This window comes from Myotis nattereri (genome assembly GCF_964212035.1).
Source record: "Myotis nattereri genome assembly, chromosome: 9".
In the NCBI taxonomy this organism is placed as follows: domain Eukaryota; kingdom Metazoa; phylum Chordata; class Mammalia; order Chiroptera; family Vespertilionidae; genus Myotis; species Myotis nattereri.
The window spans coordinates 57,021,844-57,047,028 of record NC_138084.1 but is presented as its reverse complement, the minus strand read 5'-3'; the positions used below and the strand labels follow the sequence as shown (position 1 = coordinate 57,047,028).

The window sequence follows — 25,185 nt, the reverse complement described above, 5'->3', positions numbered from 1 at the left end:
TCCAGAAAGCTCTCTCACCTATTCTAATAGGTAAAGACAGAGGGAGAAGACAGCTGTATATAAACCAGGAAATAGGCCTTCCCCCGAAACTGAATCGGCCAACATATTGACCTTGGACTTTTCAGACCCCAGAACTGTGAGAAATACATTGATGTTGTTTATAAACAACGCAGTCTACAGTCTTTTTGTTATATATAGAAGTACAAATAGGCTAAGACAATGTCCTTAGTAGCCATCCATATATCTTCTTTAGTGAAGTGCCTACTCAATTCTTTTAAATTTTGCAATGATCATTGGATTTTTATGTCTTTATTTTAAATTATAAGAGTTCTTTGGATGCAAATCCTTTATCAGATATATGTATTGAAAATATTTTCTCCCTGTCTATGGGTCTTTTTGTTTTATTAAAACATAAAAAAAACACAAAAAAAAACAATCCTAGGTAGTGTGGGAGAGAAGGGGGAGTGAAGGGATTCTAGCTTGTCTATCCCAACATGTCCCGCTCCACACACACACATGTACATGTACACACAGCAGCTCTGCTGTGGCTGAGATTCCATAGTCCTTTCCTGGTTGTTGCAAAAGTGAGGGGCCAGGAGGTAAGCAACCGGCCAGGGCCATGACCTGATTTGTGGTCCAGAATTTCAGCATTGTCAACCGCCACTCATCTCATCTAAAGTTTAGGAGCCTTTGGAGCCCAGAGGCCTTTCCGAGGCCCCCCCCCCACCCCCTGCACCCCCTTGGCGTCTCTGGCTTTTACCTGAGCCTCTTCCCGAAACTACTAGCCATTCCTTTAACCACCCTGGAGCCCTCTCCCATGCATTGGACCAAATGAGACAATAAAGCTTTTTGCAACAGTTAAATAAAATAAAATAAAATAAAATAAATAAAGTTTAGGGTTCACCCAACCCAAAATGAGGATGGACAGACCACCTGTGGATTACTGAAAAGATGTTAGGGGGCTGGAACTATCTGTGGTTGGACAGTTATTATGGTTGTATATGCAAGTAGTATGTAAATAATCTTCCAGTTTAAAAATGCTGATCTGTATCATTCTATTATTTAGTTCTTGTGGAATAAAGTTAACTTCTAGATATCTAAGGAGGCTGATAATACTTCAAGTTGTTTTTTTTCTTTTTACATAAAAACTAGACTTCTCAAAAATTGTTTAGAATTTATTGGTGAGAAAGATTATCGTTTAGCTGCTTAACAAGAATTGATTTCTGCATTCTTTTTATTTCACATTTTAATTTAGACATATGAATTTCCCTGTTACTATTTCTGGTTACCTTTGTAAAATGTAAATCATATTGTTTAATTTAGCTTTGTTTCTTTTTGTGGAAAAATATTTGATTATATGTACAAGTCACTACTGGAAAATATTTAGTATATAAATATGGAGTTAGTCCCTGGGTCCCTGGATCTCTGAAACCTGGATCAAGGGGATAAGCTTGTGGTCCAGAGAAAGTGGTGGCCAAGTTCAAGAGGTTACACTGTCCCTGTTTCCAGTATCTACCTGCAGTGATGGCGAACCTATGACACACGTGTCAGAGGTGACACGCAAACTCATTTTTTGGTTGATTTTTCTTTGTTAAATGGCATTTAAATATATAAAATAAATATCAAAAATATAAATCTTTGTTTTACTATGGTTGCAAATATCAAAAAAAATTCTATATGTGACACGGCACCAGAATTAAGTTAGGGTTTTTCAAAATGCTGACATGCCGAGGTAAAAAGGTTCGCCATCACTGTACTAGAGGAATCCCTGCTCCAACAAATCCAGTTCAAGGCCTAGATGGGGAGCAGGGCCCACTGGTGTCCTTGGAGCAAACCAGAGAAATCCCCATTTCCCTGAGGCTGCCCTGCAAGGGAGTTACCTGTAGGTGGTGCCAGAGGAACAGAGAACCCAGCTCTTGCAGGGGCAACTCCTCAGACTAGCTCCTGGGACTTGTGAGAGGAAACAGCTCCCATTGCCCAAGGACTGGCTCTCAAGAGGGGCTGAGGAAAGCCCTTAGGCTCCACTAGCCCTGGAAATTTTCAGGAGCAGCCATGGCCCAGGGATCAGGAGGGACTTTAGGGAGTAAAATGAGAGGTTTTCCAGGAGTTTTCCAGGTGTAGAAGGGACTGGTGGTGCCAAGGAATCCTGAGGCTCCTCAGGAGACTGCACTCATTGCTAAAGGTTAAATACAAAGAGAGAATCTTAAAAGCAGCAAGGGAAAAGCAATTAGTTACCTGTCAGGGAGTGCCCATAGGGCTGTCAGCTGATTTCTCAACAGAAAAGTTGCAGGACAAAAAATATCGCAGGCCTGAAGGGAGTGGCAAGAAATATTCAAAATTATGAAAAACAAGGACCTACTATCAAGGTTAATCTACCCAGCAAATCTGTCATTTAGAATTGAAGGTCAGATAAACAGCTTCACAGACAAGAAAAAGCTAAAGGAGTTCATTGCCATCAAATCAGAATTACATAGTATGTTTAAGGGTCTTCGAAGAAGAGGAGGAAGAATAAGAAGAAAAAAGATTAAAAATATGAACAATACGCACCTCAAGAGTGGTATAATTTAATGATGCTTCATATAGAAATGAAAATAAAATGGTAACAATTATAATAGCAATTCCATCTCTGTACATTAATTAGGAAGTTTGGAACTTAAAATTGTAAAATAAATATTACTGTATATCAGCTCAAGGAAACCATTACTTATAACAAGATGAATCCCAGTTGTATTCTAAGAGTTGTCCCTATACAGAAAATGTACTTCAATAATCTTTTTTTTTTTTTTTCAGTCTTTAACTGTCAGCATCTCATATTTAATTCTGAATTTGTTTTTTTTTTCTTTTTTTTTTTAATTTTTTTATTGCTTAAAGTATTACAAAGGGTATTACATATGTGTCCATTTTATCCCCCCGCCCTAGACAGTCCCCCAGCCTCCCCTATCCCCCAGTGTCTTATGTCCATTGGTTATGCTTTCAATAATCTTTAGGCTGGAAAAAAAGTATAAAATGACAATAAATACATATCTATCAACAATTGAACCTAAAAAAACAACAACAAGGAATCTAATATGCAAAATGAACTAATGAATAGAATAGAACCACAGGCATGGAAGCATGGAACAGGCTAAGGAATCTCAGAGGGACGGAGGAGCGGAGGTGGGTAGAGATTAAATAATTTATATGCATTATCTATGGACACAGACAGAAGAGTGATGAAGGCCTGAGGCAGGGCAGGAATTGGGTGGAGGAGGGTAATGAGGGGGTCGGGGAGAGGAGACATCTGTAACATTCTCAACAATGAAGATGTTAAGAGAGAGAGACTGCCTCAGAATGGAGGTGCTACAAGTGTCTGCATAAAAACCGGATCTGGCCCTAACTGGTTTGGCTCAGTGGATAGAGCGTCGGCCTGCGGACTCAAGGGTCCCAGGTTTGATTCCGGTCAAGGGCATGTACCTTGGTTTCAGGCACATCCCCAATAGGGAGTGTGCCGGAAGCAGCTGATAGATGTTTCTAACTCTCTATCCCTCTCCCTTCCTCTCTGTAAAAAATCAATAACATATATTAAAACAAAAAAATAAAAAAAGGATCTGCTTTTGCAGTCTGTGGGGGCCCCTGGAGGCTCAGGACTATTGGACTTGACTCAAGGATGCATGGCTTACAGGGGGAGAGGAGCCCTGGGTCCAGACCAGAACTTCAGGGACTTCTGGGGCTCCAGTGGGGCCTCCTGGCTCTGCTGATGCTCCCATGTGACAGCCCTGTGTGCTTTTTCCCGAATTGGCTCCTGCTCATCAATGAGGCCTCAGAGGCCTCCTTAAGTCTGGGGGTCTGGGGAGAGCGGCCAGAGCAGGCCAGAAGACCCAAAAGGGAGTAGGAAAGGAGTGGCAGGTGGTACCAGGGTCCTCAATTTCCTCCTGGGCTCTGAACCTGCACAGAGCAGGCAGTCGTTTGGAGAGGATGGGGCCAGGAAGAGCTAGTGATCCTCTGCACTTGGTTGAAAGAATAGCTGCAAGCAAAGAGGGGGAGAGTGAGAATGCTATGAGGTGGAGAAGGTGGCGTCCACATTTGGCAGAAAGGAAGAAATCAACCTAGTTTTTTGTTTATTTGCCTGCTTATGAATCAACTGGGAAACAGGCCTTTTATAAGCACAAAATCTTCTGATTGTAATTTTATTCCCAGTTCATCAGGTACTATGAGGAAATGGATAAGCGAACAGATTCTTATTTTAACCAATGCCATCTGATTGTAGTAGAAAATGCAGAATTTTAGTCTGTTTTTGTCCAGTATTTGTACTTTCCTGCCTCTTACTGATTACACTTCCTGGTCCTTCCTTCCTGCTGAGACTGAGTGTGGCCAGGTCAGTAACCATAACTCTTATCTCTGTAGCCCATGCAACTAGGACAAGGCTCACAGAGCAGTAGATGCTGAAAATGCATGATTTAAAAGCATGATTCACAAGCAGAGGTGTGAAAACTGTAATTGTTATTATTTTCTAATACTGTAATTGTACACTTATAAAACACATAATGAAATATTTTACAAAGACATCAAGAAATAAGATAAACTCTCAAGTCCTGACTGCTTCCATATATGAATACAAGTGCACTCTGGCCGGTTTGGCTCAGTGGATAGAATGTTGGCCTGTAGACCAAAGGGTCCCAGGTTCCATTCAGGTCAAGGGCAAGTACTTAGGTTGTAGGCTCCTCCCTGGCCAGGTCCTGGTTGAGGCTCCTGAAGTAGGCAACCAGTCGATGTGCTTCTCTCACATAGATATTTCTCTCTGTCTTTCTCTCTTCCAGTCTTTCTAAAAATCAATGGAAAAAAATATCCTCAGGTGAAGATTTTTTTAAAAAAGAATACAATTGTTTATGCAATGCTAATGTCCACAAGAACAAAAAACGAAAACAACCAGAAATGTTTAGAAAAAAAAGTATAATGAGGTGGCACTGGCTTTAAACAGACTTTAATGTCACTAAACCAAAAAAATGAGGCAGTGTGGTACCAGTATATGAATTCGCAGACAGATCAGTGGAATAAAATAGTTATACATATATACACATACACATACAGGTATGCAGTGTCATACTTATACATTTGTGGTAAAGCCCTAGCCGGTTTGGCTCAGTTGATAGAGTGTAAGCCCATGGACTGAAGAGTTGCAGGTTTGGTTCCGGTCAAGTGCACATACTTGGTTGTAGGATTGATCCCTGGCCTCCGATAGCACACGTGGAGGAGGCAACCAATCCATGTGTCTCTTTTACATTAATGTTTCCCTCCCTTCTACTCTCTCTAAAAACCAATGGAAAAATATCCTTGAGTGAGGATTAACCAAAAAAAAAGGGGTGGTGGGGGGGGGGGAGTTGTGATTCACTTGTACATAGAGCATTAGGAAGGGTTTGGGGCAGAAACCAGAATAAAATCAGACCGTGCCTGGAAATTGGTGCCAAGAGTCAAAGGGGACTGACTTTAATGAGCACCCAATTGAAATGAAAGGGGGGAGTTTTAAAAATTTAATTCCAATTTTTGAAACCGGCAAGAAAAATGTAAGAGATGAATATACATATAGAAATCGTGCTGCCCACAAGCTCCATCCCCTCACAAGACAGGAAAGACCAATACTTACTTCAGAGAGAAGGGAGACAGATATCAGGGGCCTGACAATTTATTTTTTCCCCAACTTTATAAATTAATCTAAATAATAATTTTGTCCACAATAGCAACTGTGGTAAAAAAAAAAAAAAAAAAAAAAAAAAAAAAAAAAAAAACTTTTATTTTTTTTCTTATAAATATATTTTTATTTATTTCAGATAGAAACATCAAGGATGAGAGAGAATCATTGATCAGCTGCCTCCTGCATGCCCCCTACTGAGGATCAAGCCCACAACCAGGCATGTGCCCATGACTAGACTCCAACTCAGGACTCTTCAGTCTGCAGGCCTACACTCCATCCACTGAGCCAAACCAGCTAGGGTCCCCAAAATTTTCTTAAAGGCAATTATCCTATCTCCAATAAATCAGATCTTCCCCTCCCCAGTTCCAGTGCAAGAGTCCTGAGAGACAGTTTCACAGAGGAAAAGTACAGGTCATTGGATGAGGGGAGTCCCTACTGCCTCGATCAGATAGAAGTTGAGAGTAAAACTTCTCACCTCAGAAAACTCAGTCCAATCCAGTGTACTCTCCAGAGCCTGGTCATCTCATTGTTTATTTCAAGAGCATTAATTCCATGGAGTTTCTCTGGAGGGTAGATTTGAGGTAGAGAGGAGAGCCAGATGTCCTACAAAAGATTTCTTTCCAACTAGACATATTTTCTTTTGTGGAAGGAAGGAGAGACAGACAAAAATGAAAAGGGACAGAGAGAAAAGCCCCTTAATTTGGTGTCAGTGCCAAGGACTATGGTTGGAAAGTTCTCTGTCTCACCATTTAGAAGTGAACAAAGCTCAGTTGGAGTGGGTCAGAGGCTGGAGGTGCTGTCCTCACATTCTACATCTACATCTTCACTGCTGGAGCCTGAGGACTCAATGCTTTCTGCCTTTTCCCCATGTTCTCTCTTTTCTTCAGATCCCTGGGAAGTCCCTGATGACTCCATCCCTGGAGCCTGCAACTCCTGCTCCTGTGCAAGCCCTCCTGGCAGAGTCCCTGCTGGTGGAGACTGCACATCTGTCCTGATGATCTTGGGGTCCGGGCCTCCACGCATGTTCGTGTTCTTACGCTTCCCAGAGGTCCTCTCTCTGTAGGCAGCGTACTCTTCAGGAGACAGGCTCTTCAGCCAGTGCTCCAGGTCCACCTTGTACTGTTTCTGCAGCTCCTCAGCCTGCTTCCTATAATGCTCCCTCTGGCTCTTCGGGATGTGCTGCCAGCGTCTGCTAATCTCCACCATGCGCTCCCTCAGGGGCAGGCCTTGCAGCTCCCTACTCGACCACAAATCCTGGTGGAACTTATGGTATTCGTTCATGGGGGGCTTCTTGGGCTCTCCGTGGAATTTTAGCTCCTCTGAAAAATCATTTTCTGGGGAAGACTTCACGTCTTTCTCATTTCCCTGAAATTTCTTGGGGCCTCTGGTTGGGCTGCTTTTTGGGACAACAGATGGCTTGGAGTTCTGCACTAGCTCAGAGCAGTCTTTCCTGAACTGAGCCAGTTTCTCCTGAAACTCCTGTTTCTCCTTCTGGAAATCTTGAATATATTTCATCTTCATCTCCTCTGGGAGCTCCTTGTATTTCTCAGACATGACCTTGGTCAGCTCCTGATTCTTGAGTTTGGGGTACATTTGGGAATACAAGGGCCGCTTCTCCTTGAAGAAGCGAAGGTAAGGAGTCAGGGGCTGCTTGGGCATGTCTGGATGTTTCTTGCACATTTTGCTTTTGTAGAAATTTTTAACATTTTCCTTGGCTTCCAAGACTAATTCTTCCAAAGTGCGAATCTTTCTCAATTTATAAGAAATCTCTAACCACTTGAGTTTGCACATTTCTCCAGAATAATCTTTAAAAGCTACTTTTCCCCAGTCCATATGTGACTGGGTTGTTTTGAATGTGTGGTTGTCATTGGGTGGAAGGTTATTCTCCATTCTTTCCAGTAGCTCTGCAGTGTCTTCTTCACACCAGTTATCTTTGCTATTAGACAACGCCATCTCTAAATCTTTCGGCCACTTGTATGTTCCTAGCTGTTTAAACACCCCAGCAGGATCTCAAACTTCTTCACTCTCAATACTTCCCTGGTGAATTATGTCCCGATGTGTGATTTTAGGTTTCTGTGGAGATAGAAAAGTTACTCTTCAATGCAATAAATGAGATGATCACACCCACTTAGGCTATTTCCCTTCTATAATTTAATTTACAAAGGAAAAATACAAGTGAAAACTGGCTCATCTTGGAAATGAAATTAAGATGAACTTTAAAATTCATCATTCTTCATTTTCAATATTAAACATCCTCAAGCTCAAGAAAATAAAAGAAAGGCAGAAAGAGAGAAAGAAAGAAGAAAAAAATAAAATTTCTCTCAAGTTCTATCCTAGCATGCCTTTCCATTTGTCTTACCACAGCTTGTCTTAATTACAAGTGAACCAAACATATGACCATCAACTCACTCAACAGGCATAAGATAAAACAAAGGATGGTAAAGTTAAACATATTAAAATGATAGAAAAATGCTTAAAATGGAAAGGACTTCAAGACAACAATTGTTTAATTTTTGTCCACAATAGCCTGAAATAGACTACACATATATTATAATGGCCAAAATTCACCTGTGTAACCTACACACCCATTAGTCACTTAGATATCTGGGCTATGTTATCAGATAAATTGTACTGGCATAACGGTGTTTGTGTTCAAGTAACCCTTATTTTTCTTTTATTTTTTAATATGTTTTTACTGATTTCTTAGAGGGAGAGAGAGGGAGAGAGAGAGAGAGAGAGAGAGAGAGAGAGAGAGAGAGAGAGAGAGAGAGAAAGAGAAATATCAATGATGAGAGAGAATCATTGATTGACTCCCTCTTGCATGGCCCCTACTGAGGATTGATCCTGTAACCCGGGCATGTGCCCTTGACAGGAATTGAACCTGAGACCCTTCATTTTGCAGGCAAACCATCTATGCACTGAGCTAAACCAGCTAGGACACCCTTATTTTTCTTAATAGTCCCAAAGCCCAAGCCTAGCAATGGCTGGCAATTCATACATGCCAAAAAGAAATCATAAAGACCTTCCTTTAACTTAAAAGAAATATAACCAATGCCATTATAAATGGGGAATTCTTAATAGGATTCTCTTTAAACTCAGAGAACAAGGACAGTCATTACCACTGCTTCTGTACAATAGTCTTAGCTGTCACAATTTATAAAAATGATGGGTGGGGAGATGAGAAAAGAAAAAAAATGAATGATTGAAAATAAAAATATCATACTGTTCATGTTAGAATATCCATAAAGGGTGACTATATTATAGAAAAAAAACTATATACCAACAATTCTTTGGATAAAAAACAGGAAAGAGATAGAAAAACGTATTTAAGATTAAAAGGCTTTTTTGAAAGCCCTGCCTGGTGTTTTCAGTGGTTAGCAGGGGTGGGCAAACTTTTTGACTCAAGGGCCACAATGGGTTCTTAAACTGGACGGGAGGGCCGGAACAAAAGCATGGATGGAGTGTTTGTGTGAACTAATATAAATTCAAAGTAAACATCATTACATAAAAGGGTACGGTCTTTTTTTTTTTTTTTTTTTTTTTAGTTTTATTCATTTCAAAGGGGCCGGATCCGGCCCGCGGGCCGTAGTTTGCCCACGGCTGGGTTAGAGCATCAGCCCACCCACCAAGGGTCTCAAGTTTGATTCCTACTCAAGGACTAATAACTGAGTTTTGGTAATCTCTCCATCCTTGATCAGGAAGCATGAGGCAACCAGTCAAGGTGTCCCTCTCACATCAATGTTTCTCTCTCTCTCTCGCCTCTCCTGCCCTCCCTTCTACTCTCTCTGAAAATTAATGGAAAAAATTGTCTTCAGGTGAGGATTTAAAACAAAAAAGACTTTTTGAAGGCTACAAAATCCTGAGTATTCTGGCACCTGTATAACACATTCCACTTTTCTTTCTTGTTCCTTCCAGATTCAATGGCTTTTTTCAGTCACTTGAACTTATTACACTTCTTCCCACTTCAGGATCCACACCTAAAGGCACCCTAATTTTTTTCAAGCTTTCTTCAAAGGCCACTTCCTTATCCTAGCCCAAGTTTACATTTCGCTATACCCCTTCCCTTTTTTCCTTCATAGCATTAACCCATATTGTAACTAAAATTCCTGTAGCTATTTATGCAATGCTTTGCTCCCTGACTATAGCCTTCATGAAGATAGGAATGATGTCTGTCTGGATCATGGCTGCTCCTTGGTACCTAGTACAAGCTGTAAATAAATAAGCAATGAAATACATTCAAACCTCGTCTCCCGTCTCAAATAGTTTATTTCTCAACTAAGCTGTTCATAGAAAAAATGTCTTGGTTGTGGAACCAAAACTTCTGTTTTCAACCAGACAAATCTTTATGCTGATACCCCAGCGTGACAAAGTGTCTCTCAGACAACAAACAAAGGAGAGAATGCTTTTGTTGTTGGCCAAAATCTATAATTAGCACAATCTTAAAACATAAAGAGGCCCTCCAGAGTGCTAATGTTGCCCTGGCTGGTTTGGCTCAGTGGATAGAGCATCAGCCTTGTGACTGAAGGGTTTGGGTTCCATACCAGTTAAGGGCAAATGCCAGGGTTTGGCCTCAATCTCTGGAAGGGGCATGTAGGAGGCAGCTAATCAATGATTCTCTCTTATCATTGATGTTTCCATCTCTCCCTCTCTGAAATAAATAAAAAATATATTTTTTAAAAAAGAAAGAAAAAAGGAAAGAGTGTTAATGTTGCTAAGGGTGTGAAAATGCTCACAAAACAATCACAGGCAACCAAATAGATATAACAGCTATTGTTGATTGGATAAACAAAAACCACTTAGCTGCTGATAGCATTTCTAGGCAGTGATATAGGAAAAATTCCTTTAAGGCTGGTCCAGGGTGGTCTGATAAATTTAAGAAAAGAATTGCTTATTTGTACACAGTACATTAGACATGTACTGCATGTAAAAAAGGTTAAAACAGGGGATCATTTGGGGTCTGGAACAGAGTAACTCAATTTTGGCTCACTGGGAAAAATTCTTTCTAACGGGAAAAAAGTGCTTCAGTTTTGAACAAATTGCTTCTCAAACAGCCTTCCAGAATGAATTAAGTTTGAGAAACAAAGTTCCACTGTAATGTAAGAATGCTTTCAAATGTATCATTCACAGTATTGAATAATGTTTACAGATTAAATGATATGTTTTAAATTAGTGACAATAATCTCAAATCAAACTGTCATTCTCACCCTGCCTTCATGGCTCAGTGGTTGAGTGTTGATCTATGAACCAGGAGGTCACGGTTTGATGCTGGGAACACGCACAGGTTGTCAGCTTGATCCCCAGTGGAAGACATGTGGGAAGTAGCTGGTCCATGGATTCTCTCTCCATAACTGATGTATCTATCTCTCTCTCCCTCTCCCTTCTGCTCTGAAATCAATAAAAGTATATTTTGTAAAAATATATATAATTCTCTAGTTGATATGAATTTAGATGATCTCTAATGTGATTTCAGGGAATCATATACAGTGCATATATCTTAAACCAATAGTATTTTAGTCTCATATTTTTCATTGATGTATGACTTCTACTCATTGCCTGTTCTCAATAGTTGCTGGCTAAATAAAAGTATTACTATTAATCTATGTTAAGATTCTCTAGTTCAAAGACCCTTAATAGCTGCAGCAATCCTGAAAAAAAAGAACAAAGTTGGAGAGATCACAACACCAGATATCAAGCTATATTACCAAACATCTATTCTCAAAACTGCCTGGTACTGGCACAAAAACAGACATACAGACCAATGGAACAGAACAGAGAACTCAGAAATCGACCCAGGCCATTATACGCGATTAATATTTGACAAAGGAGGCAAGAGTATACAATGGAACCAACAAAGTCTCTTCAGTAAATGGTGTTGGGAAAATTGGACAGATACATGAACACACAAAAAAAATGAAACTAGACCACCAACTTACACCATACACAAAAATAAACTCAAAATTGATAAAGGACTTAAACATAAGATGGGACACCATAAAAAAATCTTAGAAGAGTCAGTCCATAAGCAGCAAAATAGCAGACATATGTTATACCAATATCTTTTACCGATATAGCTCCTAGGACAATGGAAACTAAGGAGAAAATAAACAAATGTGACTATATCAAAATAAAAATCAAAATGTCAATGAGGTACCATCTCACACATGTCAGAATGGCTATCATCAACAAATCAGCAAACGACAAGTGGAGAAAAAGGAACCCTGGTGCACTGCTGTGGGAATGCAGACTGGTGCAGCCACTGTGGAAAATTTTTATAGTTTCCTCAAAAAATTAAAAATGGCACTCCCATGTGACTCAGTAATCCCACTGCTAGGAATATATCTCAAGAAATCAGAAACACCAATCAGAAAGGACATATGCCCTTCTATGTTCATAGCAACACAATTTATAATAGCTAAGATTTGGAAACAGCCTAAGTGGCCATAAGCAGATGAGTGGATTAGAAAACTCTGGTACATCTACACAATGAAATACTGTGCTGCTGTACAATAGAAAGAACTCTTACCATTTGCAACAGCATGGATGGACCTGGAGAGCATTATGCTAAACGAAATAAGCCAGTCAGAGAAAGATCAGTATCACATGATCTCACTTATTTGTGGAATATAATGAACAACAGAAACCAATGAACAAAAATAGATCCAGAGACATATAAGCATCTAACAGATTGTCAAACCTCAGAGGGAAGGCAAGAGAGGGTATGTTTAGGGGGAGGGGGTTGGAGATCAAACAAAGGACTTGTATGCATGCATACTAGTATAGGCATAATCAATGGACACAGACAGTAGCGGGGTAAGGGCACATGCTGGGGGTGGGATCAGCTGGGGAGATGTCAATGAGGGGAAAGGGAGACATATGTAACACTTTAAACAATAAATAAATTAAATTTAAAAAAATTCTCTAGTACAGAATTTTTCAACATACTATTAAATATTGAGATACATTAGAAGATGGTGGCGTAGGTAAATGTTGGCACTCACCAGCTCCCAAACACATCAAAATCACAACTAAAATACAAAACAACCATTATTCAGACCACCTGAAAGCTGGTTAATTCTAAGTCCTACAACTAGAGAAGTGAAGAAGAAAGCACATAAAGACTGATAGGAGGAGTGGAGGTGCAGAACAGGCTGGTCCAACACCCATATGTGGTTTGTTTTTCATCGGGAGGGATATCTCTGCTGCAGAGTCCTTCTTTGAGAAATAAGGGTCCCAACCGCATACCAGACCCCTAGCCCAATTAAAAATGAAACGGTCCTATGAGCCAGTGATTCCACTTCTGGGAATATAGCCAAAGAAACCCAAAACACTAATTTGAAAGAATATATGCACCCCTATGTTCATTGCATGGTTATTTACAATAGATTTGGTTTGGTTTTTGCTTGTTGGTTGTTTTGGTTGGTTGATTTGTTTCCCCACTGGGATTATTTCCCTCTTTCCTTTTGAAACAGCAATTAGCCTGGCCAGCATGGCTCAGTGGTTGAGCATTAACCTCTGATCCAGGAGGTCAGGACACATGCCTGGGTTGTGGGCTTGATCCCCTGTGGGGGGCATGAAGGAGGCTGCCAACCAATGTTTCTCTCTCATCATTGATCTTTCCATTTCTCTCTCCCTCTCTCTTCTTCTCTGAAATCAATAAAAATGTACTTAAAAAATTAAAAATAAAAATGTGCCTGTTAAGGGAAAAAAAAAAATCAGAAACCAGACACATGAGCCTTACAAAACAAAAAATAGCAAATTGGACCTTTCCAAGGTTTTTCTAACTAATTGAACACTTTTTAGGTTAAAGTGTATGAAGACACATGCATATATTATGTTGTATGTTTTAGGTGTTTATGATTTTCATAATTGCACAAAAACTAGAGAAATTTCTTCTAAGAACTAAAATATATAGTAGCAATATAGTACTAAAATAAAAAAATAATCAGATAATTTACTACAACAAATATCCATATATTACAATTGCTCTAATCACAGATATTGATGTCATTTCAATTAACAAGGAAATCTACTTGTCTACTTAGAGAAGATGCAAGCACTCCAACAGGTAAATTTTAAATATTTGTAATAAGAGAAAGTAGGCATGAAGATATTTAATGCTCCCCCCCCCCAAAAAAAAAAAAAAAGATATTTACTCTAAATTCCACTAGTGTGTACTAAGAATGGTCCCACCTCTGGAAGTTCTGTTGATATCAGGGTCAATAGGAAACCTCTGTGCTCAACTGGCAGCTCCAACTTCAGTCAGTCTCCCCTGGAGAAGAAGTGAATGTGCCTTTTATATGATTCCACCCAGGTAAGGCCACACCCACTTGCTCAGATTGGATTTTGCCTTCAAAAGGAAGTAACCACCCTGAACTTGAATAGATTACAGATAGTAGTAAGATGGCTGATTAGGTTTACAACACAGAAAACAACACTTGGGGGCTTACATCCTAACAGAATATAAATGTTTTGTGGTAAGATGCATGAAACTTTCAAATGTAGTATTATTAACTATAGTCACCATCTTAAAGATTCTGTAGAAAATTATTTTTAACAGAGGTGCCATGCTACCTTATTTTGTTGGAACCTATCAAAATTAACAAATCACTGATACCCCTGCCATGTAAGTTGTTTCCCTAAATTATAAAATGTTTGAGAATTTAAGGCTGATTTTTATAACTATATGAAATGAAAATAATCTAACTTTCCTGGAAAGTTGAAAAGTGAAAATCTAAATAAAACTCACCTTTTAAAATTTATTAAAAAATGAATAATAAATCCATCAAAGACCACATTTCCTAGAAAGAGGTGAAGTACCTGCCCTCTTACTCACTGAATAGGATTGTAAATTAAGGTAAGGGTCATTGGCCAGCAATGATCCCAAAATTAATTCTGGAAAAATTATCTCAAATATTCCTCAACATGTTACATGTCATCTATGTAAGCATATAGAGGAAGGAGTTTCATTTTTCAGCCAAAATCAAATAATTTTGTGGGCAGGCTGCCCATGGTCACAGTTGGAATCCTGGTCAGGCCACATACCTGAGATGCTGGCTCGGTCCTGAGTAGGGGGGTTGTAGGATACAGCCCATCCATGATTCTCTCTCATTATTGATGTTTCTATCTCTTTCACCCTTCTCCTTCCCCTCTCTGAAATCAATAACAAATAAATTTATAAAAATAAGTAATAAATCAATAAATATTGTACTAAACCACCATAACTAAGTTTTGCTAGGTACCATAGTAACTTCTCAGTTCTCCTCCCCCAAACCCTGTCTTCAATGGTAAGACAAATCTCCTAGAATCTGGAGATTATAGGTCAGTAGAAAAGATGAATTCATGCAGAAAAATAAAAATATCTTAACAGCTCAAATAAGGAAGAGGAATCTGCTGTGTACAACTGAAGGAGAAAACAAAGAGCAGATGACTGAACCTGTGATTCCTTTCTTATTTGATATTCTATGATGACTTACTTCCTATATTTATTTTTGTAAATATGTTTTCTTATTAATTTCAGAGAGAGGAAGAGAGAGAGAGAGAGAGAGAGAGAGAGAGAGAGAGAGAGAGAGAGAAAGAAAGAAAGAAAGAAAGAAAGAAAGAAAGAAAGAAAGAAAGAAAGAAAGAAAGAGAGAGACATTAATTATGAGAGAGAATCATTGACCAGCTGCTTCTTATAATCCTCTACTGGGGATCAAACCTTAATGCAAGGCATGTGCTCTGACCTGGAATCAAACCTTGACCTCTTGGTTCATGGGTCAAAACTCAACCACTGAGTCACAGTAGCCAGGCTAGTTACTATACTTATTATTTAGGTAGGAATGAGATTGCAGGGTTATATAATTTTAAAATTCTGTGTGACGTGATCACAAATCCAGGAAACAGTAGTGCAAGTGATTGTTGGCCAAATCCCTGTAAGGGACAGCACCATGTAACAGCACTACAGGGGGAAGCATCTCACGGAATTATTTGATTTTTGCTGAAAAATGAAACTTCTTCCTCTATATGCTTCTGTAGACGACATGCAACATGTTGAGGAATGTTTGAGAAAATTTTCCCAGAATTAATTTTGGGATCATTTGCTGGTCAATGACCCTTACATTCCTTTACAATCTTATACATTGAGTAAGTGGGCATGTACTTCACCTCTTTCTAGTGTATGTGGCTTTGATGGATTTATCATTTATTTTCAATAATTTTTAAAAAGTGAGATTTACTTTGCCCAGCCAGCGTGGCTCAATGGTTGAGCATCAACCTATGAAGCAAGAGGTCAGGGTTCAATTCCCAGTCAGGCATATGACAAGGTTGTGAGCTGGATCCCCATTGTGGGCCTTGCAGGAGGCAGCCAATCAATGACTCTCTCGTCATTGATGTTTCTCTCTCCCTCTCCCTCTCCATTCCTCTCTGAAGGAAATAAAAATATATTTAAAGAATAATTTTCTTTAGCATCTATAATAGGGTGTCTATAGTTAATAATACTGTATTGCATATTTGAAAGTTTCAAGCATCTTACTTCAAACACATTTACATTCTGTTAGGGTGTATGCCCCCAACAGAACACAGAACCTAGAGACAGAACCTAGCGAGAGAACCTGGCTGAAGAACCTAGAGACAGAACCTGGCTACAGAACCTGACTAGAACATGGCAAGAGAACCTGACTAGAACCTGGTGACCAAACCTGGCTACAGAACCTGGCTGGAGAACCTAGCAAGAGAACATGGACACAGAACCTGGCTGGAGATCCTAACCAGAACTTGGCTGGAGATCCTAACCAGAACTTGGCTAGAGATCCTGGCTAGGCTGCTGATCAACTGAACGCTGTCTCCGTGTCATTCCTTCTTCACTGACTCCGTCCACACCTTTGGGGACCCCTGGACCTGCTGGGGTTGGACCCCAGCACCACATCTCTCTAGAGCAGTGATGGCAACCTATGACACCCGTATCAGAGGTGATACTTGAACTCGTTTTTTCTTTGTTATTGGCATTTAAATATATAAAATACATATCAAAAATATAAATCTTTGTTTTACTATGGTTTCCAATATCAAAAAATTTCTATATGTGACTGCACTAGAGTTAAGTTAGGGTTTTTCAAAATGCTGACATGCCAAGCTCAAAAGGTTCGCCATCACTGCTCTAGAGGCCATTTCTCCAGGGTAGACTGACCACATTTGGAGCTGCCAGAACTTACCGAGGTGAGATCACTCCTAGTAGACTGTGTCTCTGTGGCATATGGATTTAGAGTAAATATCTTCATGCCCACAAATGCTTTCAATTTACCTATTGGAGTGCTTGGATCTTCTCTAAGTAGACAAGTAGATTTTCTAGTTAATTAAAGTGACATCAATATTTAAATTATCTGTGATTAGAGCAATTGTAATATATTTGTTATAATAAGATATTTGATTTTTCTTTATTTTGGTACCACATACTACTAGATTTTTTAGGTCTAAAATGAGATTCCACTATTTTTTGTGCAATTATGGAGGGAAGCCTCTCACAGAATTATTTGATTTTTACTGAAAAATGGAACTTCTTTCTCTATTTGCTTACATTGATATCCCCCTTTTTTTCCCATTGACTCTTCCTAACCCACCCCCTCCACCCTCCATCGGCCTTCAGCACCCTATATTCTGTGTCCATGGGTTATGCATATATGCACACAAGTTCTTTAAGCTCTTCCCACCCAGCCACCCTCCCCCACCTTCTGAAGACATGAAACCTACTACACGATTTGTTAAGTTGTGATAGGTTTCAACAAAATACAGGTAGCATGCCACCTCTGTTAAAAATTGTTTTCTACAGCATCTATAAGATGGCAACTATAAGTAATGAAAAGGTATTGCATATTGGAAAGTTTCTTGCATCTTACCACAACACACATTTTCATTCTGTTGGTGCCAGCCACCAAGTCTTGTTTTCTATCCATTCTAAACCTAAGTAGCCATCTAAGTGCTATCTGTGTAATCTATTCAGGCTGGTCACTTTCTTTTGAAAACTTAAGGCAATCTCAGAAAGTGGGTGTGTCGTTAGGTGAGTGGAATCATATAAAAGGCCCATCTGTGCAGGGGCCATTTCACTTCTTCTCCAGGGTAGACTGACTGAGGTTGGAGCTGCCAGTTGAGCACAGAGATTTCCTACTGACCCTGATATCCAAAGAACTTCCAGAAGTGGAACCACTCATAGGAGACACTGGTGAGTATGGCATTTAGAGTAAATACCTTCATACCCACTTTCTATTATACAAATACCTTCAATTTACCTATTGGAGTGCTTGGATCTTCTCCAAGCAAACAAGTAGATTTCCTAGTTAATGGAAATGACATCAATATTGAATATATCTGTGATTAGAGTAGTTGTAATATATTACTATTTGTTATAATAAATTACTGGATTATTTTTTTATTTTACTACCATATTGCTACTGGATTTATTTTAGATCTTAAAAGAGATTTCTCTATTTTTTCATGCAATTATGAAAATCATAAACCCCCTAAAATGTTCAACATAATGTATGCATGTAAGAATCTTCATACACATTAACCTGAAATACAAATGTGTCAATTAATTATAAAACCCTTGTAAAAGTCCTATTTGCTATTTCTTTAAAACTTTCCATTTCCAGGCTACTTTTGAAAACTCTGAAATAGATCTGAACTCTAAGGCTACCCAGTAAGTAGTATTAGACACAATGGGAGAATATCAGAAATAAAGATGAACCAGTAATACTTCCATTAACTGCATCCCTGGATTTTTTAGTGTAGAAATTACATGCCAGGGTTTTTTTGTTTGTTTGTTTTTAAATTTATTCCTGAGAGTTAAAGAGAGAGAGAGAGAGAGAGAGAGAGAGAGAGAGAGAGAGAGGGAGAGAGAGAGAGAGAAAGATGGGTAGAGAGAGAGATGAGTGAGAAACAGAGATTCACTGTCTCCAGCATGCACTCTGACTGGGTGTGAAAACCAAAATATAAACTTATCCCTAACCAGGAATCTTATCCACCACCATTTGTTGTACCAGATGATGCTCCACCCAACTGAGCCACAATGGCATGGCATTATTCTTTTTAATCAATCCATTACTTGTTGCTAATTAACACCATTAACTTGGACATTCACCTGTTCAAAATGTGGAGATATTATGATGGACTAAATTGACTTGGAAAAAATTGTTTTTCTGAACTATAAGTAACAAAATATTTTTACTATTTATAGTTTTGTAAAGGAAGGGCTTTGCTATTAAAATTCAAGCATAAATTCTCTTCGTAATTTAAGGAGTTCAAAGTTAAAACCAAAAAAGATTAGATTAAAGGAGCCACGTTAATCCAATCAGTTTGCTTTGTCAGTACAGAGGCCAGACAGGTAGAGACTACTGGCATAGAGATGAGGGGTGTATATTTTACATTCTTTGAGTCAGAGAGAGAGATCTGCACAGATGGGCCTTTTATATGACTCCCCTTAGGCCACACCCACTTGCTGAGATTGGCTAAAATCTACAAAAGGAAATAACCACCTTAAATGGATTATACAGATTATAGTCTGATAGGTAATTAGGGTTACAACACATAGAAAACACTTGGGGGCTGACACCCTAACAGAATGTAAATGTGAGAAACATGAAACTTTTCAATATGCAATACAGTATTAACTGTAGTCACTATTTCATAGATGCTGTAGAAAATTATTTTTAACAGAGGTGCCGTGCTACCTGTATTTTGTTGAAACCCATCACAAGTTAGCAAGTTATTGATGCCACCACCATATGAATTATTTTCCACATTATCAAATGTTTTGGAATTTAAGTCCTATTTTTTAAAATCTATGACAATAATTAACCTTGAGAGAAGTTTAAAAAGTGAAAATCTAAGTAACTCTACTTTAAGATTTATGGAAAAACAAATGTAAAAGCCATCAAAGACCACATATTCTAGAAAGAGGCAAAGCTACTTCCCTCTAATTCAATGTACAGGATTGTAAACCAATGGAAGAGTGGGAAATTGTTTATTGCCTTCACTATCTGATAAGCATAAACAGAGACACTACCCCCACCTTCCCCAAGGCTGGGTGCCTTTGAAGCCCTAGCAAAGGTTGGAGCTAGGCGCCACCTCTGTTTGTCCAGACAGTGGTAGCTGAAACTACTCCCCCATTATTATTATGTAAATCCTTGCTGATGGGCTCCTCTGCCTGTTGCCAGGGGTCACCTGCCTAAGGGCTATGCTATGGGTGCATCCCAGATCAATAAAAGCTTGGTAAGGTCTGAGCACGGGAGGAAGTCCTTCCCCTTGAGTTGGACTTGTCCGCCTGGTCCCCCAATATTTCCAAATTATCTCTTGTCTTTTCATATTCATTTGTGTGCGGCTCTGCTTCCAGTTCCTGAACCCTGACCCACGCAGGATGTGGGAAGGAAACACTCAACAGAAGAGTCATTGACCTACACGATTCCAAAATTAATTAATTCTCAGAAAATCATCTCAAACATTAATCAACTTGTTGCAAGTCACCCACGTAAGCTTATAGCAGAAGAGTTTCATTTTCCAGCAAAAATAAATTAATTCTGTGGGCAGTGTGCCCTCCTGTAGTGCTGTTACCTAGTGCTGTCCCTTAAAGAAATTGTCCAACACTCACTTGCACTAATATTTCCTAGATTTCTCATTCTGTCACACAGCATTTTAACATTCTATAACCCAGGCCCTGTAATCTGGTTCTTACTTCAAATAATAAATAGAGCAGCTAGTCTGGCTGGTGTGGTTGAATGGTTGAGTCTCCACCCATGAACCAGATGGACTTGGTTTGAATTTTGGTCAGGGCTCATGCCAGAGTTTCAGGCTAGATTCCCTTAGAGGGCCTGTAGGAGGCAGCCAATCAATCATTATCTGTCAACACTGATGTTAGTCTCTCTCCGTCTGCCCTTCCTCTCTCTGAAATCAATAAGAAATCATATTTATCAAAATAAATAAATATACTAAGTTTTGGTATGTACCATAGTAGCACTCAATTCCCTTCCCCCAAACCCAGTCTTCAAAGGTAAGGCAAAACCCCTAGAATCTACAGATTATAGGTTAGTGGAAATGATAAATGCAAACACAGAGAAATAAAAAATTCCTAAGAGCTCAAATAAGGAAGAGGGATCTGCTGTGTACAACTAAAAAAGAAAATGAAGAGCTGATGACTGAACTGAGGATCCTTCCCCCTCATCTTTCCCCAGAAAAAGGCCCCAGGAAAACAATGACTAAAGAGGCTTGAATCCCTGCTATGGCTAAGAATGAGAGGGGCAATAAGCAGGAAAAAGCTACTCCTCTGCCATGTGCAAGTTCAAAATCATTGGACTAAGCCTTCTGATGGTGCTCAGCCATTTAGCATGGGCCCTGGAAATAAGAGGTCATAGGTTCATTCCCTGTCAGGACACATGCCTGGGTTGTGGGCTCCATCCCCAGTGGGCAGAGTGCAAGAGGCACAAAAGCAATGATTGCCTCTCATCATCAATGTTTCTATCTCCCTTTCCCTTCTTCTATGAAATCAATAAAAATTTATTAAAAAACAACAGAATTTCTGCTGTTACCACATATATTCAACACTATGATGGATTCCTATTCAATGCAATTAGACACGTGAAAGAAGAAAGAGGAAAGAAAGCCATCATAATTTATATTATTAGTTCAGCATGATTGCATAATTAGAAATTTTCCTGAAATCTATAATTAATGAAGTTAGGAAGAAATGAGATCAGTGAATTTCTTCTAAACAAACAAAAAAAAAATTGGAAAGGAAATTTACAATGCATGTTTTATGCTCAGAAACTGAAATTCCTAAAAATAAATCTAATAAAAGTTATATAATTCTGTGTATATAAACTATAAAACGCTATTGAAAAAAAAACAACAACAGAGGAAAGAACTATGAGTCCTGTAAATGGAAATATCCCATATTCATGGGTTGAAAAACATAATATGGTCACTATGTCCAATGTCACTAAACAGACCAATACCATAAATATGATTCAGTAACTTAAAAATTGTATGTGCATATACATGTGTATGTAATTGAGAAGTTGGGTTTTAAATGAGTCTGTGACTAGGACTCATAAAAGGTGTTTTAGTCAATAAAAGAGAGACAGACCTCACTAAAAATGAATTAGTATTGTAGGCATTATCACCTCAATTGCTTTCATATCTACATAGCACACATATAACAGTTTCCATATTGTGGGGGAGAATATTTGTGTAAAAGAAGGGGTAAACTGTCAAAGATTATGTAAATAATCTTTCAGTTTATACCTTGTCATAGTCACAGGTTATAAAGGTCTGTCTAAGACAGCGGTTCTCAATCTATGGGTCTCGACCCTTTTTGGGGTTGAACAACCCTTTCACAGGGTAGCCTAAGACCATTGGAAAACACATATATAATTACATATTGTTTTGTGGTTAATCACTATGCTTTAATTGTGTTCAATTTGTAACAATGAAAATACATCCTGCATATCAGATATTTACATTATGATTCATAACAGTAGCAAAATTACATTTATGAAGTAGGAACGAAAATAATTTTATGGTTGGGGGTCACCGCAACATGACGAGCTGTATTAAAGGGTTGTGGCGTTAGGAAGGTTGAGAACCACTGGTCTAAGAAGATATATCTCAGCTTTTTTTTTTTTTCCTGCAAGCAGTGACCTTGAGTTTATGTAAGATACGGCAACCCAGACAGCTGAAGTGGATTTAGAATCGCAGTAAATCACAACTTCATTCTTCACTCATCACCTTCTACCTAAAACTATTGATAGGTTAAAAGGCCTTTGGGAGGTGATTAGCTTATGAGGCTGGAGCCCTCATGAATAGGATTAGTGCCCTTAAGAAGGAGACTTCAGAAAGCTCCCTCACCTCTCCTAATTGGTAAAACTGAAAGAAAAAAACAGCCGTGTATAAAACAGGAAATTGGACTTTCCCAGAAACTGATTCAGCCAGCATATTGACCTTGACCTTTTCAGCACCCAGAACTGTGAGGAACACATTGATGTTGTTTATAAACCACCCAGTCTACTGTCTTTTTGTAACAGAAGTACAAATAGGCTAAGACAATGTCCTTGGTAGCCATCCATATATCTTCTTTAGTGAAGTGCCTACTCAAGTCCTCTAAATTGTACAATGATCATTGGATTTTTGGTCTTATTTTGAATTGTAAGAGTTCTTTGGATACAAATCATTTAAGATAGATATGTATTGAAAATATTTTTTTCTATTTATGGGTTATCTTTTGCTTTCTTAAAACATTTAGAAAGTGAACTAAAGCCCTAAGAAGTGTGGGGATGATGGGGCAGGGGAGGGGGGTAGGAGGGGGTAGATTTCAGCTTGTCTGTCCAGGCATGCCCACCTCCACACACAGAAACATGCATGTACACACAGAAGCTCTCTTGTGGCTGAGATTCCATAGTCCTGTCCTGGTTGCTGCAGAATGGAGGAGCCAGGGAGGAGGCAACCTGTCAGGGTCTTGCCTTTCTGTGACCTGATTTGTGGTCTAGAATTTGAGCATTGTCAACTGCCACCCGTCTCATCTATACTAAGTGTTCTACCACCCCCACTTGAGCATGGCCAGCCCACCTGGAGGTTACTGAAGGGATGTTAGGGTGGCTGGGGCTATCGGTGCCTGGAGAGTTATGATGGTTGTTGGTGGTATTTGCTTATGGTATGTAAATAATCTTTCAGTTTAAAAAGGCTAATCTGTCATTCTATTATTAGTCAGTTCTTGTGGATTACAGTTATATTTTTTTCTTGATAGCTAATGAGACTGATAATAATTCAAGTTGCTATTTTTGTTTTGTTCTTTTTAATCCTCATTTGAGGATATTTTTGAATTTTTTTTTCTTTTTTTTTTTTTAGGGAGTCACAAGGATATTTTTTCATTGATTTTTAGAGAGAATGGAAAAGAAAGAAAAAGATGGAGAGAAATATCTATGTGAGAGAACACATCAATTGGTTGCCTCCTGCATGGGCCCCAACCAGGGTCCTGGCCTGGGAGGAGCTAGCATCCCAGGTAAGTGCCCTTGACCTGAATCACATCCCAGACTAACCCAGTCCGAAATCCAATGCTCTATCCACTGAGCCAAACCACCTAAGGTGCTTGGTTTCTTTTTTTGAAAAATATTTTATTATATGTTCAAATGCGTCTACTGGTAAATATTGAGTATATCAAGGTGAAGTTAGTCCCTGGATCCCAGAGGAGCCATGGAAGGGAACGTGCATCTCTGAAATCTAGCTCAGGGGCAGTGAACCTGTGGTCCAGGGCAGGTCACTGACAAGCTTCAGAAGATAGGTACTGTCCCTGGTCCTGCATCTAGCTACTAGTGGGGTCCAAGAAATCCTGCTCAAGGCCTAGATGGGGAGCAGGGTCCTCTGGTGTCCTTGGAGCAAACCAGAGAAATCCCCATTTCCCTGAGGCTGCCCTGCAAGGGAGTTACCTGTAGGTGGTGCCAGAGGAACAGAGAACCCAGCTCTTGCAGGGGCAACTTCTCAGACACTAGCTCCTGGGACTTGTGAGAGGAAACAGCTCCCATTGCCCAAGGACTGGCTCTCAAGAGGGGCTGAGGAAAGCCCTTAGGCTCCACTAGCCCTGGAAAGTGTCAGGAGCAGCCTTGGCTCAGGGACCAGGAGGGACTTTAGGGAGTAAAATGAGAGGCTTTCCAGGAGTTTACAAAGGGCCAGGTGTAGAAGGGACTGGAGATGCCAAGGGTTCCTGAGGCTCCTCAAAAGACTGCACTCATTATAATGAAAAAGGGGAAAGGCCAAGAGAGAACCTTTTTATTCCCAACTCTACAGTGTTTTATGTCCTATAGCTCTACAGTAATATATCCAGGCCTTTCGCTATGTAATTTTCATGATGAATCTTCCATATTCTTTTTTTCCAGGTCAACTTAAAGAATGAGTTTGTTTATTTCTCTAAATGTTTCCTATTAGATGACTTCTGTTTAGACATGACTCCCAGAAATCCTACTCATATGAAGGTAAAGCAGAGGAAAACCCTGTAAACACGCTGAGTGGTGTGACTGGAGAGGAGTCGGTAGGAGATTGGGAGCTTAGAGAATCAATAGGAGACTGTTGCAAAGGCGAAGTAGATGAGGGAGCATTAACTAGCTGGCCTAGCAAAGGGAGATATGGTGGCACAGCCTTGTTGCCTGAAGGGCATCAATAGGATGCAAACACTTCCCTGGAGGTGAGTGGGGTCGGGGCAGAAAGCTCAGAAGTACCAGGGAGCACAGTGAGTGGAGGTGTGGGCTGCAAAGGGGCTCAGGGTTCCTTCTCTGTTCCAACCCTGGAGATACCTCAGCCAATGGGAAAGCACCGATAGGAAGAACCCAGTAAAGATGGTGAGGAAGCCTTGGGAGGCTGATGGTGATGATGGCCTGATGTGGACAGGAAAGCGCAGCTCAGAGCAGGAGAGGGGCAGGCACCAGTGCCTGCAAGGCTTCTGAGCAGAGCTCTGTGACCCCCACACGGCCCTGAGTGCAGGTTAGCCCCCCTCAGCTCCCCCAGCA

The 25,185-nt window shown here is 39.7% G+C and overlaps 1 protein-coding gene and 1 pseudogene across 2 annotated transcripts in view; both read right to left on the bottom strand.

Annotated features, from left to right (window-relative positions):
* Positions 1–25,185, bottom strand: part of LOC308524609 (speckle-type POZ protein-like) — a 31,382-nt pseudogene that overhangs the window by 1,034 nt on the left and 5,163 nt on the right. The gene's annotated exons all lie outside the window — the stretch shown is intronic.
* LOC308524697 (upstream-binding factor 1-like protein 1) lies at positions 6,449–7,621 on the bottom strand (the record flags this gene model as incomplete). Its single annotated transcript, XM_081099264.1, has 1 exon — positions 6,449–7,621. The coding sequence occupies one exon, from the start codon at positions 7,619–7,621 to the stop codon at positions 6,449–6,451; it is 1,173 nt and encodes a 390-aa protein (XP_080955390.1).